General features: G+C 37.0%; 1 protein-coding gene across 3 annotated transcripts in view; it reads right to left on the reverse strand.

Moving 5' to 3' along the window:
- Positions 1-13,973, reverse strand: part of COL11A1 (collagen type XI alpha 1 chain) — a gene marked incomplete at both ends in the record, with an annotated part of 144,770 nt that overhangs the window by 44,076 nt on the left and 86,721 nt on the right. For all 3 annotated transcript variants that reach the window (XM_080348715.1, XM_080348716.1, XM_080348714.1), the window contains 8 exons: positions 2,477-2,530; positions 2,792-2,881; positions 3,677-3,784; positions 4,710-4,763; positions 8,933-8,986; positions 9,859-9,912; positions 13,731-13,775; positions 13,871-13,924. In XM_080348715.1, the coding sequence (XP_080204841.1) occupies positions 2,477-2,530; positions 2,792-2,881; positions 3,677-3,784; positions 4,710-4,763; positions 8,933-8,986; positions 9,859-9,912; positions 13,731-13,775; positions 13,871-13,924 (513 nt within the window). The remainder of the gene's footprint in view (positions 1-2,476; positions 2,531-2,791; positions 2,882-3,676; positions 3,785-4,709; positions 4,764-8,932; positions 8,987-9,858; positions 9,913-13,730; positions 13,776-13,870; positions 13,925-13,973) is intronic.

A 13,973-nucleotide genomic window follows, 5' to 3' on the forward strand; every position in this document is an offset into this window, starting at 1 on the left:
CTCACATCCTGGAAACTTTTTATTAATCTGTGGTGGTTTTGAAAAACTTTTCTACAGAATGGAAGTGTCATGCTTTGTCTTGTATTTCACTTATACAGACTATAAACCCACTAGTAACCTTGTTTTTATCTCACTTTCTGTGAAGAGATAAATAATTGTAGCTATAATATACATTACGTAGTAGTACTAATTTTACTGATGGTTAACAAAATGCTCAACTAGTGAAGAGCCCCATGACTGGAAAATGTTACCATATAGAAGAAGACAGCTCTAGATAGTTCATTATTGATAATTGGGTAGCCTACAGCTAGCTTATTCTCAGTTCGGTTTGGGCATCCTATTAGTGAATGAGCTAATGAAAAATGACTGCTTGACATTCCAAAGAGCTTTCTCTCATCAGCATTCAGCATTCCAAACCGTAGTATGAGAAGGGAAGAAAACAAACAGAAAACAAAGATAACAGATAAAAGAGAACTGTTAAAAAGAAAAAAAAAAATCACAACTACAAAATGAAAAATCCACAACAACAACAACAACCCAGAAAAAAACCTTGCTCTGGAATGCGTTCATGCATCTCTTTCTTTTGTCCAAATCACTCTAAGCACAGTAATTGGCATGTACAGTATTTGGAGCGGTCATTTGTTTGGTATGCTTGCAGATGTTTGCACTAGCCAAATAAAGCTTATAATTGACCATATCTGCTCGTTAGAAGCAATTGGTATTGGCGAGAAATTGCAGGAAAATTATCCAGTGGCATGAATTCTCTTCCTATTGTAAATGGCAAATGAAGACTCTATTATAATTACACTTCTGTAAGTATCCTCTGTTGGCTAAAAATAGATGGAAGAATACTTTAGGACTACGTGATACTCATGGTCACACTCATACTGTGAAAAAAGCGCAAGCTATTGTGGTTTAATTGTGGCCCTTATAGATGCACAGAAAACCAGTATTAAGGGCACCTATGCATATTTTTTCACTGAAAAGAACTTTCAAGACAACAAATTAGTAATTAAAGATGAAATAGAAAAAAATCCCACTGAGGACTTCCAGAATACTTTCAGGGCAGCTTGCTGCTGTTTGTGCCTCAAGTGTCCTGCTTGCACTGCAGTGAACTCAAAGTATATTCTAAAAAAAAAAGTAAAAATTGTTTAGCCTTTACACTCTTTTTCCATTCTGCTCAGAAATCCTGCTACTACTTTGTCTATTTCTCGACGATCGGAAAAACAATATGCAAAAAATTCTGAGATTCCTAAGTTATTCTTTCTGTGACCATGTTTACCTTAGCAGGAAGTGTGGCCCCAACAGAAATGGATTTATAAGGTCAAGAAACAGTCGGTCCTGTGCTCCTGACACCCATACTCTGTGTATTTCTGGGCTGTACTTCATGATAATTCTAGTCAGGCATTGAACTCCCATTAGCTGGTGGGTATTAGAAGCACTTCCTAAATTTCTCTTCCAATATCGTTTCACATGAAAGGAATACGGTTTGTTGGCTCCAGGAGAGCTCCATGGTTTGAACCAAAGGATGGTAAATGGGGATGACTGAGACATTCACCTCAAAAAAGGCTCTGAACAGACAGCCACCACTAAACAAGCTATGTGCCTTCACCTCACAAGTTTACATGATGCGTACTTATGAGAAACTATGACATTAGTGGCACAGGTACTGTGTGAGTATCCTGTCTGAGAAAGTGGGGTATGCTATATGTCAGGTATGCTTCTGCTGTCTGGTTTCTGCATGCACAGAAGAGTTCTGGTTCACTGCACCTCAACTATCTGCTTGAGACAACACGTGATGGACTGAGTGCAAACCCCATTCCCTGTCCCTCTGTGCTGCTGGCGGGGAGAAGGTAGAGAAAATAGGAGTGAAGGTGAGTGCAGGAAGAAAGGAGGGGTCGGGGGAGGATTTTTAAGATTTGTTTTTTATTTCTCATAATCCTACTCTGATTTGATTGGTAGTAAATTAAATTAATTTCCCCAAGTCTGTTTTACCCATAACAGTAACTGGTGAGTGATCTCCCTGTCCTTATCTTGACCCACAAGCCTTTTGTCATTTTGTTTTTCTCCCTGCGTCCAGTTGAAGACAGGGAGTCATAGAGTGGCTTTGGTGGGCACCTGGCATCCTGCCAGGGGCAACCCACTACAACAGCACAAGTCCACTATCCATAGATTTCCCACTATCTTACAGCTTTTTCATCTCAACCATAACTTGTGTAAGTGGCAAGTATTGACCAACAAGTGAGTCTCATACCTACTGAGAGCAGAAGGCTTCAGATATTCAAAACCTTCACATTCCTTGAATGTTTATTAGTATGGATAATCAGTAGACAATAATTATTGATCACTTCAAATGACATACATCTGTCTGCTGGTTTACACACTGTGTTGATGAAAACATCACAGCATGAAAAGAATCAAAAAGGTTACTATGTAATACTGTTTATTTTTACATAAAATTACTATGATTACTTACAACTGGGCCAGGTGGGCCCTGTGGGCCTTCCCCTCCTTTCAGACCAGCTGGACCCTAAAAAATGAGAAAAAAGTTCAAGAGTTGGTTTTGCAACACATGTAACAGGAAGAATGTAAAAATTCAAACCCAGAAAAACTGAATAAATTCCTTTTTGCTTATATAGCCAATGATATTTAACAATGTTGAATGGTTGATGTCTGTTCTCCTATTGCATTCATTTTTAAGCACAGTAGAAGGTTCCATGAAATAAGAATTAGTGTATTGTTTCTAGTATTTCCAAATATCACATCAATTGTTCTAGTGCTTATATCATACCTGAGCACCTGGAAGGCCTCTCTCTCCAGGGAAACCACGAAGACCGGCTGGTCCATCTTTCCCAGGAATGCCTTGAGGGCCTGGGTCACCCTTAGAAACATATTACATATTGATTTAAAAAAATGTTCAGAATAGTTATGTTAGTCATTAAATGAGTGATGAAAATGAAATACCAGGTCCTAGTTATAGAAATGACCAAAACCAATTATGCCCCTACCTACTCACCCACTAATTCTGTTAAGATTTTCAGTACAATAGTCTATCAATACAGTTGAATTTATAACAAGCTTTGACAAAATACAGTATTAGTTATAGAATACAAATAGTGAAAAATACAGTGAGCCACAGAAACATTTAAAGATACATTCATTACAAATTTACAGTGCCTATTTAAAATTGAAGACTGACTAGTCTTCAGAAAAGTAGTACCAGATAAGCAATATTTTTCTTATGCCCCAATGGTGGCTAAAAAGTAAGCAAAGAGTTAAATTTGGTCAGTGAAATTCTGCCTTGTAGCCAGTACTACACATCCTATTTTAAATGCCAATGTACAATTTTCCACCTTGGTGTGAAAATGTCATTACTATGTATTTCCATAGTGAATAGTAGTATATATAAACGGGTTTTTAAATTTTTATTACAAATTATTTATTACAAATACTAATGATTGGCTCAAGAGCATTCTAATTATTTCAACGGAAGCAGACACAACTCTTAAACTGCAGTCTTTCAGTCTTCAGAATCCTTCTGGGTGAAATGTGCCAATCATGGTTTTATATTGTATGTTCTGATTTTACTTCGCATGTTCTGCATGATGATTTGAAAGGTGGGACTACCAGTAATTTATCTGTACTTTCCAATGTGCTCCCCAAAGCCACATCATACCTTAGCACCTTCTTTTCCTGCAGCACCCGGGAGGCCTTGTTCACCTGGTGGACCAGGAGGACCTGGATGACCTCTTTCACCAATTGGGCCAGTCTCACCAGTAGGACCCTAAGCACAAAAGCAAAACAGTCACCTCAAGGTATTTATTGTTTTGGGGGCTGGTAGAGTGGGGAGGAGCAAATTCTTAATATCCAGCTGCTACGAGTATCTGTTACAAAACAATATTACTATTGGTTAGCATACATTCCTCACCTTCCCTCTAGGCAAAGTTGACTTAGAAAATATCATTGTCCTATAAAATAAATGTTGCATTGCATTCTGCCTGCAGACATGTCTGTACAGCTTCCAAAGAGTGAAACGCTGACCTTGCTCCTTAAGCAATGAAGCTTTAAAACACCGTGTATATCCATGTATGGAAAGAGGTTACAAAAAGAACATGAAGGGGAATCCATGTACTGTGCTTGTCTTGAAACACTGTTTGTACTGTTGCTTTTCTGAATATTATGAATGGGAAGGTAGGAGAGTTGAAAGATACATCTTTGGATTCACTAGCAGAAAAATTTCACTGAGAGAATTACCTAAAAAAGCTCATGCAATCCAAATGCTTCATTTTATTGCAAATATTGAAGATCAGATCAAATGAAACTTTGTTAGCAAATCTCTCCATAATCTAAAAGTGACTGAAATTTGGCCTCTGACAAGAAAGTCCCATGTTGTATGCTTCTTTCAAGCATACAACAGAACATACAATAGAACTCTGCCTTTCTGACTTCTGTAAACCACCAACTTCATGATCACATGCAGAAAACACACAAAAAAGGAAGTGGAAAGGTAACCCAGACATTTGCATGTTTTGTGGAATCACTGATGATTACTAAGTACACCTTTCTAAAATTGTAATGCAAAATTTGTTACAAAAGTTAATATAACCATCAATATGGTCCTTCCAATACAACAAAAGCAGTTGCCTTAGCCATAATATATCCATTAAACATTGGTCTTATGAAGTTAATTATGAAATTAAATTATGTACCTGAGGCCCAACAACACCACCAGGACCAGGAGGACCAGTTTTTCCTTGAAAACCCTGTGAAATAATTATAGAATACTATGTTACCCAGGAGAAGACATAGAAGAGCAAAATTCATATCTGTGCTGAAGAGTAGAAAGAGAAATTCCATGTCAGACATTCCTTCTCTTCAGGAAATAAAGACAAGAAATTATTTTTTCCTGTGTATTCTTAGAAGTGAAATACTGATTAATCTGTCTTATCTCAATCAGTTCAAGTCTCTTTCAGGTGGTGCAGCAGTAAAAAATCCAGTCAATTTTACAGATATCTCTAGATGAACTTGATTAGATGAGTCTGAATGCATAACTGATGCAGCTAAAAGACAGCTGAAACTACATTTTTACATATATACATTATGAATCATAAAGCCAGGCATACAAATGCTCTTTAAAGAAATACACAGATGGTGGATTAAGTTGGAGGGGCATTAAAGGGGAGGTTAGACAGAAAGAAAATGAAAAGAAAGAGAGATCCAGGGAAGATGAATTTTATATAAAGATGCATATAAAAAGCAGCATGAATGCCACAAAAAGAAGGAAGGAAATGAGAAATTGATATGATGACAAAAACTGGGAATCAGAGAATAGAAAGCAAACATTTTGGGGGCAGTTTTTCAGAACACTGGCAAATTTTACAGAATTTTCATAATCAGTGGCTCCACACTTCCATCCAAAATTAGTCAATAAGCTGGATGGCATCTCACTTTATAGTAGCATTGTTTAATGTATATTTCATATGTGATAAGTTATTTATTTCAAATATTGGAAGTTTGTTGCTGCATAAAGTTAGGAGAGCGCACTCACTGCTGTATCACATCTGAGGTTTCACACAGTATATCCTGTCCAAGAGCCTGTATCTGCCTCCTACTCTGCCCACCTGTGTGAAAACAAGGGTGTCATCTGGCCCGTATTTCCTATGAATGTTGGCCCCTGCTCAGCATTCCTCTGGGCACAGTCTCACTGGCAGTTGCCCCATTCCATCAGATCTGAACTAAGCTTTTTTTACCTTCCTCAATCTGATTCTCTTCTTGCTACCAGCCAGATGTTATCATGATTCAGTGTGGCCCATAACTGTTTAGGTACTCTGTCTCAGACCTCTGAAATGATCCAGATTAAAAACAAATACAAAAGTTCCCCTTTGCTCTAATTGCTGAAATTCAGAACTGCTATAGATGGAATAATTCTTGTATCCCTTCCTTTACACAGTTAAAGCTTCTTCTGAAGCCTATAGTAAGGAAAGACAAAGGCTTGTTGAATATTACCCATTTCCTGAAAGTACCTTGGGAAGACCTGCTATTCTCAGATATGTGTTGATACTTTGCAGTATATTCAACTATTTTTGATGTTAATGATGGTTTTACTACTCTGCTTTCTCTCTTATGTCACCAGCTTATCTATTCTTACAGATTCAGACTTGTAAAAGAAGTCATAAGCAAAGGAGATTTCAGCAGCAAATAATCAAGATGACCTGAACATCCCATGGGTTCATCTAAAATGTTCAACATTTAAAAATTTACACTAAAGTCTTCTGTGTGTTTTTAAGTGCCTAAATAGCCTCAATTTTTTCTGTTGTTTTCCGTGAGACAGAAAAAAATAGCAAAGGACAAACAAAAAAAATAAATAAAACTGAATTTATTGTAGTAAGAAGAAGGTCCTTGATTAATTCTAATAGATGAAATACCTAGTATAGTTCTATTTTATCCTTTCACAGCCATGAAGCACTGAATTCTTGCATAACACCACGTAATCTAACAATCTCTGAAGCTGATGCCTCCTTCCAATCTGAGATTGATATCAGTGAAATTGATACTTCTAAGGAGGAACTAGCTTAATATTTGTTTTCAGTATCTAATTTATTCCTACATTTATATTCAAAATTATTTATCATTATATTACTGCTCCTATGTCTAGAATTTCAGTAAACAATGGCAGTTCTTCAAAGTGCATATGCCTTACTGGGGAAAAAAGCTGTAGCCTTTCTCCTACCTCAGTTGCTGTCAGCATATGCTTATTATTCCATAAGCAAGCTGCAGAGTGCAATCTGGGAATCTGGCTCTCTAATTTGTTAAGCTTGAGTATGTCTCTTAGCCTAATTCCCTAATTACTGTAATGCCCACATGCACCACTGAACTTTAATGAGATATACGCCTAAATAAGAGACAGAATTCTTAAGACCCTGATTTACCAGCAAGCACAATGAAGGTTTTCTGATTTATACATATTTTAAAAATCTGAAATGGAAATGTTCACCAAAAAAAAAAAAAAAGTCAACAAGTCTGCTTTTTGTTTTTTTTAAAAAATTGTTTTTCTACAAAAACATATGAGTGAGAAAACATGGGGAGGGGAAATATTTTTAAAATTGTTCTGGCCCAACTATACATATACACGGGACAGAAAACAATGCTAATGAAAAGCTGCATTTGCTCCTAAGTTACTACAGTTTTATATGAGTCTAACCCTGCTAAAGTCGAAGGATATACAAAATTACAGAACCATAGTCTTGATTGAACCCAGAGGGACCTGCTCCAAACATCACACAGTAGCAGAGTCCATAGTTTCATTGTATTTTGCATCTTTCATTTCTAGTCATGAGTGAAATCAAGAAATCATAGAATGTTTGAGATTGGAAGGGACCTCTGGAGGTCATTTGGTCCAACTGCCCTGTGGAAGCAGGGCCACTGAGACCTGGGTGCCCCAGAATATGTCCAGATGGCTTTTGAATATCTCCAAGGATGGAGACACTGCAACCTCTCTGGATAATCCATTCCAGTGCTTCGTCACCTTCAGTGAAAAACTGATTCCTGATGTTCAGATGGAGCCTCCTGTGTTTCAGTTTATGCCCATTGCCATCTTCTTTATACTCTGTCTTCAGGTATTTATATACTTTGGTGAGATTTGAGCTGTGTCTTCTCTTCTCTAGGCTAAACAGTCCCAACTCTGTAAGTGTTTACCCACAGTAGAGATGCTCTGGCCCCTTAATCATCTTAGTGGCCCCTTTGCTGGTTTCTCTCCAGTAGCTCTCTCTCTTGTACTGATGAACCCAGAACTGGACACAAAACTGTCAGCCTCACCACCAGGGCTGGACAGAAGGGAAAGATCACCATACTCTAGCCCAGGGCACTCTTAGTATTCTTCACTGTAATGGTACATAACTGGCTTATGTTCAAATAAATAAAGGAGAAATAGTAACTGTGCTTTTTCTTATCAGACTAAGGAACAATTTTGAGCTTCCTGCATTCTAAAGAATGATTCAAATTCATTCTTATGGTATACAGGACTAGTCTTTGAATCATGGCAAAGAAAAAGAACAAAGTATTTGTAACATTTCTCTCACACACAAAGAAGCCACTATCATTGAAAAGCATTACAATGCTACAGTACTAGCAGAAGAAAATACGGAAAATACAGTTTTTCAGAATTATGTGTTATTCCAACCTCTGTGCTCCCCCTTCCAGCAATGGAAGTGACTCAGCAGTCACTAATAGATTTCCAGTGAAGCTGGAACCCAAACCACATTCTACATGCTGAGAAAATTTACCTCAAAATTCATTTATGGCTTTCTCTAGCTCTGAAAAATCTGAGTAAGAATTTTACTTTATTTCAGTGGGATATGAGTAAGGCTTCTGCACTACAGAAGTAGAGAGTTTTTAAAAATAATTCTATGAAAATTGTTAAATTTTTTTTTTTAAATTTTCATTTTGCTACCAGAATTTACTCATTGTGATTCTTAGGGGGATTACATACGCTATATTTTCAAATTTAGGGGTTTTTTCACAGGTTGAATAATTCCTGATCCTACTTTCCAAAGGTGCTGGCTTTTTCCTTTAACAGAACTTTTTATTATGTTATTATTTATGTTACATAGCATTCAGTAAGAAAAGAACCAAACAGTAATTGCCTGACAAATCTTAAATTCTTAAAACTGAAATCTGAATGTTAATTTATTTTACTTCTATTGACTGTTTAAGCTCATTGTGGTGTTACTAATGGAACACAGCAAAAAAACCCCTCATTCTTACAGCATGGAAACTCATGCCTAACCTACCAGCCATAAGAAAACTAGTTATGTTACCTCTTAGTACCAGCCTTTCCCTCTTTTCTCTGTTGTCTCTGTTTCTTTACTTTTGATTATAAAATCATGACCTTTGGAAGTTTACAACACTAACACAGTAAAGTGCATTTACTTACAGTCTCACCCCGCTGTCCAGGGTGCCCAGGCAAGCCGTCTTTTCCAGGTGGCCCCTGAAATTATACCATACATGAATCAAAACATTTCTTACCATCCTTAATTCTGAAAAGAAAGGGTGCAATTAGCTGTAAGAATCTCTGATCTCTTTGGTTTTTTCTAGACTTATCTTCAGTACAGCTTAAGCGTTTCTGTATTAGATAACTATGATTTTAATAATATGTTTTCATTGTGTCCTCCCTGATCTGTGTTAGCAATTGCTTGGAGAGGAACTGTTAGGTTGTCAAATGCATGCATGTTCAAAATGGATTTCTGTAAATTCAGAGATCATGGAAAGTCCCAACACTTACCTTCTATTTTTCTTTGCTTAATAACTCAGTTATCACAAAATGAAGCATGTGTATTTGATGAAATTTCAGTTTTTGACATTGGAAATAAAAATAACAAACGCATGAGTGAAAAAAGCGGTGGTTTGATGCATTTGTACTTGCTCCACATGAGAAGAAAGACACTGGAAGAGCAGTACAACTAGTTCAGGCTGCAGCTCAAATGTGCTATTACCTCTATACATTTCTGCTACTAATTAATGTCTCCTTCCTCTTAATTTTTTCCTTAACAAATTAATTGTTAAAAGAAAACATACACCAGTAAAGTAATATTTTGCCTAAACTCAGTCTATCACTTGGACATTGGCATCAACATACTAGAAAATCTGTAGTTTAGTATATGATGCTGAATGTCATATGAGCTGCAGCAATGACCATTTTGAATATGTGAGCTCTTCTCTTAGCCTTAAAGCTCAATAAGCATGTTTGTAATCTATACATAAACCATCCTATAAGTAAATCTTCAACTAATCATTTCAGAAACATTGTATGAAAAATAACATTCAATTTTTTTGCACACATTTAAGTATAAAGATACTTACTGGAGGTCCCTTTGGTCCTGGGAATCCAACAGGTCCCTGAGGCCCTTGTGGTCCCTAGTATAAAGGCAACCAAACAAGTAAAGTTTTACTCTAGCTGCCATGACATTGGATTGAAAAGTTTGCTTCAATTACAAAAGATATGAACTTCAATTATAAAATACACTAACTCCGTAGATAATGTCTGGTTACAAGTATAAGGCCTCATTCCACTGCCATGAGTACTGGTAGCAACAATGCACATGCACAGATAATGGAAAGGATTTCCCACAATCAATACTGCCTGTGCAGGAATACAGTAAGCAAAAGGAAAAACTACTTATATAAAATATGTCTGCATCTGACCCCTGAAACAGTGCATACACAACTGTAAGAAAAATTGTTTACTATGTTGCATAAAACATGGAATTAATTAATAGTCTAGAGGTCTTTTTAACTTTCAGTCCAACATTCGTATTTGGCAGTTCTTACACTATGACAATATTTCAAGCCAGTACAACAGCACAAGCTTCCAAATAGAATAAGTTTTCCAGAGTTGCCAGGGACTAAATACAACAGTCTTGACATCATTTAAGTTAGTGTGTTGTGTATGTATGTGTACAACTGTACACATGTACATGTGTACTTAAATGTATGTCCACATACATCTCAACTCATACATATTTACAAACAGTACTAGCTCACATGACTGTTCCCAAAGTTGTCACCAAAAAAAATGGAGGCTGACTTTTAAAATTTATTGTTGATATGCTGAAAGGGACTATGTCAGCTTACTAAAATAATTTTTCCTGATTAGTTTTTAGTGTGCCAAGTCAAAAAGTAGCAAACTGAAAAATTTTATTTATTCTACATGGTTCCACAGCAGAGCCATGCATTCTAGTCTTACAGTGCAAGACTTTATTCTGTTCTACTTGGTACATGATGTGTAGTTTTGCTAAGAAATCATCTGTCAAAATATATTAGGAATGTTGGTTTGAAGCAAGAGACTTGAAGCAGGAAGCCACATCTCCCCAATTACGCTATGCTTTTGCTCCTCTGATAAAGCGCCAACTGCTTCTGAGTTCCATAAGCCTCATTCATTAGAGCCAAGGTCACTTCCAGAGCACGGCTGCCTCCTGTGGAAGGCAAAGCAATGGAAGAGAATCCCTTGGGCCCAGCCTGGAGAACTTGCCCTTAAGTGAATATTATTCCAGGACACACCTTGATTATACTGTGATACTAAATCTGAGTCAACTAAGAGATGCTAGGCAAAGGAAGAAATACTTGTGATCTTACTGCACTATCTGTCAGTTTGTATTTTCTCTTCCAAAACAGGTGTAAGGTTGTTTCTGAAACCTCCGTAACACACAAATATGTTCCATAAGAGAGTTTGTGGCTTTTTTTCTCATTCTGCTGTTTCTGTGAACAAATGACCTTTCCTCATTGCTTCTGGCTATAAAATAAAGCATGAAGTTTCCAAAAAATCTGAGCAGTTTTATAGAGGAAAGCTAGTATATATATTATATACATTATAAACATGTGTTGTATATAAAATATGTGAAAGAAATTGGCTCTTCTCAGGAACTAGGTTATAAGAGCACAACTCAAAGTTTTAATGTTAGTTGCACCTTCTTTCTCATAAATTCCCACTGTACTTCGATCCTTACATATTGAGGCTTTTTAAGGAAAGATTTGCGTATTTTTTTTATTCACAATATGTCTTGCAGATTTCAAGCCACTGGACTGACAGATTATGTGAGAATAAGCACTAGAATACTAACAGCATGTTATCAAAATTACACTTGCTTTTTTGTAATTAAATTTCATTTTAACAGTAGCTACAGAAGACATTATTTAACATTCACATGTCTGGTACCTGAAATAAACTCAGCAGAGTAGAAATGACAGTTTTATTTTTTGGCTGACATTCACTCCTATTGGGAAGCAAATAGATACCTCACACTTATATGACACCAGTGATATGAGATGTGGTGCTCTGCGATTCTTCATCTCTTTGCTCTAATCAGTTTCTCTCCAGGGATGCCTTCATCCTGGATTAATCTGCTCTCTGTTTTTAGTCCCCCTACAGCTTCTCTTCCTCATAACCTCTTTGAACTGTCAGCAAACTCCTTCATGAGGGTCTGCCATTCACATTCTGATAGTCCGCCTCTGTTGTTCCTCCTCAGCGTAAAATAATGTACAGTTCCTTTCTTAGACTATGCCTAGTTCTCTACATCCAACATCCTAGTTAACTCATTCCTCTCCTGAATCCCAGCTTCCTGCCCCTGTGTTCTTACATGCTGCATCATTCCCGTTTCACCCAAACTTTCCACTTATTCCTGCTGTCCATGTTTCAACTGGTACCTTGTCTTTTACCTGATGTAGAGGTACTTTCAACTTCTTACTGCAGCCTCCCTTGGAGTGTTGCCTTTCATATGTACTGGCTACAGTCTAGTCCTCCAGTCCTCAACCTTCCTTCTGTTCTATCCTACTTCCCCTCCTTACTGCAAGAACCACCATCCTGCTCCCCAAAGCAGTCTCTTGGACAGCTAAGTAATATTCAGCTTCAGGAATGAAAGAGCTAAAATGATGAGTATGAAAGGTTTTTAGTAAACTAAAACTTTTGTCTTCAGTGTACTTGGTATTCATTTTTTTTTTTTTTGGCATATGCTTGAATGGCTTTCTGTTAAAAGGAAAGGTATTATTTTCTTAGGCAGAAACATGTGACATTAGCTACGCAAGCCTATGCATTCCTGTACATGTATACAGCAGATACATGTTTAATACTCTACTTAAAGCTACTAAGGATAAACCAAACAAAATTAACCTTAATTGCTTTCTGCAGACACACAAACTGAAAATTTGAGATTTCTATGTTATCTTGGTCTTGTTATCATTAGTTTTATGGATGTCCTTATCTACAGCAACCAACTCAATCAAACCATGTGGTCTGATCCTACAGCCCTTTTCCCTTTTTAGTTTGCTTAGTCATTTTAACAGAAACAGTTGCTGTTGTTTTTGTTACACAAAGTGTACATGTATTCAGCAAAGAAATACTGTGACAAGGTGATATTATGGAGCAGGGGAAAATGCACAAGGAGTTCCCTCCTGAAGAGTTTGACTCCTGGAGATCACTGGGACTTGGGTTTGGGTACTGGGAAAGGATTTATAGATCTTCTACATGAAAAAGGTTAGCAGTTTAATGAAAAATTACTGTGAAAGAAAAGTTTCTTAAGCTTTGCAAAAATACTTGGGCAGAGAGCACATCCACTTAAACTGAGTTATTTTTCAAATTCTGCTATTACAAATCTGACTTATTAATATTGTTTTTCTATATTTTCTACATACAGCTGTGTATTGACTGGTAAGGCAATAGCAAGCAGAAAAAAATATTTTAGCAAGCCCAATGGGATTTCTTAAGCATGCAGAGAGTAGGTTGAAGGGAATTCTTGGCTGAACAGAACAAAAAAAACAAATTAGCTGCTTCAACAAAGAAGCTTCTGGAGGTGGCTTGAGTGATCTATAAATCCAATAGACAAGCAGTAAGCTGCAGTAGATGGGGCATTCTTAAGAGTATAAGCTGGTAAATACAACTGTAATTTGCATGGATATACACAAAGTGCACTGATATAATACAAAGTGTATTTGCATTCTCTGTGTCCTATATGTACAAAACTGAGCTACAGATGGAAGAAGCTTCAAGTAGACTTCAGCTACTCCATTCATAACTCTACAAAAAAGCATCATTGCAATTCAGATTTTGTTAGTTCTGGTTGCTCTGGTCGAAGAATGGCCAAGACATGGGAGGGAGAGCTAAAAATAAAACAACCCTCTCATCCTGAAATCATACTCCTACATAATGGGAAAAACAATATGTATAAATAGCTTTCACATACCCTTTCACCTGGTGGGCCAGGAGGACCATCATTGCCTGCAGTACCCTAGAATGGTAAGACAATATGTTCAAAGATTAGACCTTTATTTTATTTAAAAGAAGCAGCCTGCAACCAATCTGTACAGTGTGCTTGAGAATTACCTTTGGACCCGGTTTGCCAGTGGGACCTCTGGGACCTCTTGAGCCTCTTGGACCCTGTCAATTTAACACACATGCACTTGATGATAATTATTGGATACCATAA

This window comes from Nesoenas mayeri (assembly GCF_963082525.1).
Source record: "Nesoenas mayeri genome assembly, chromosome: 8".
Classification (NCBI taxonomy): domain Eukaryota; kingdom Metazoa; phylum Chordata; class Aves; order Columbiformes; family Columbidae; genus Nesoenas; species Nesoenas mayeri.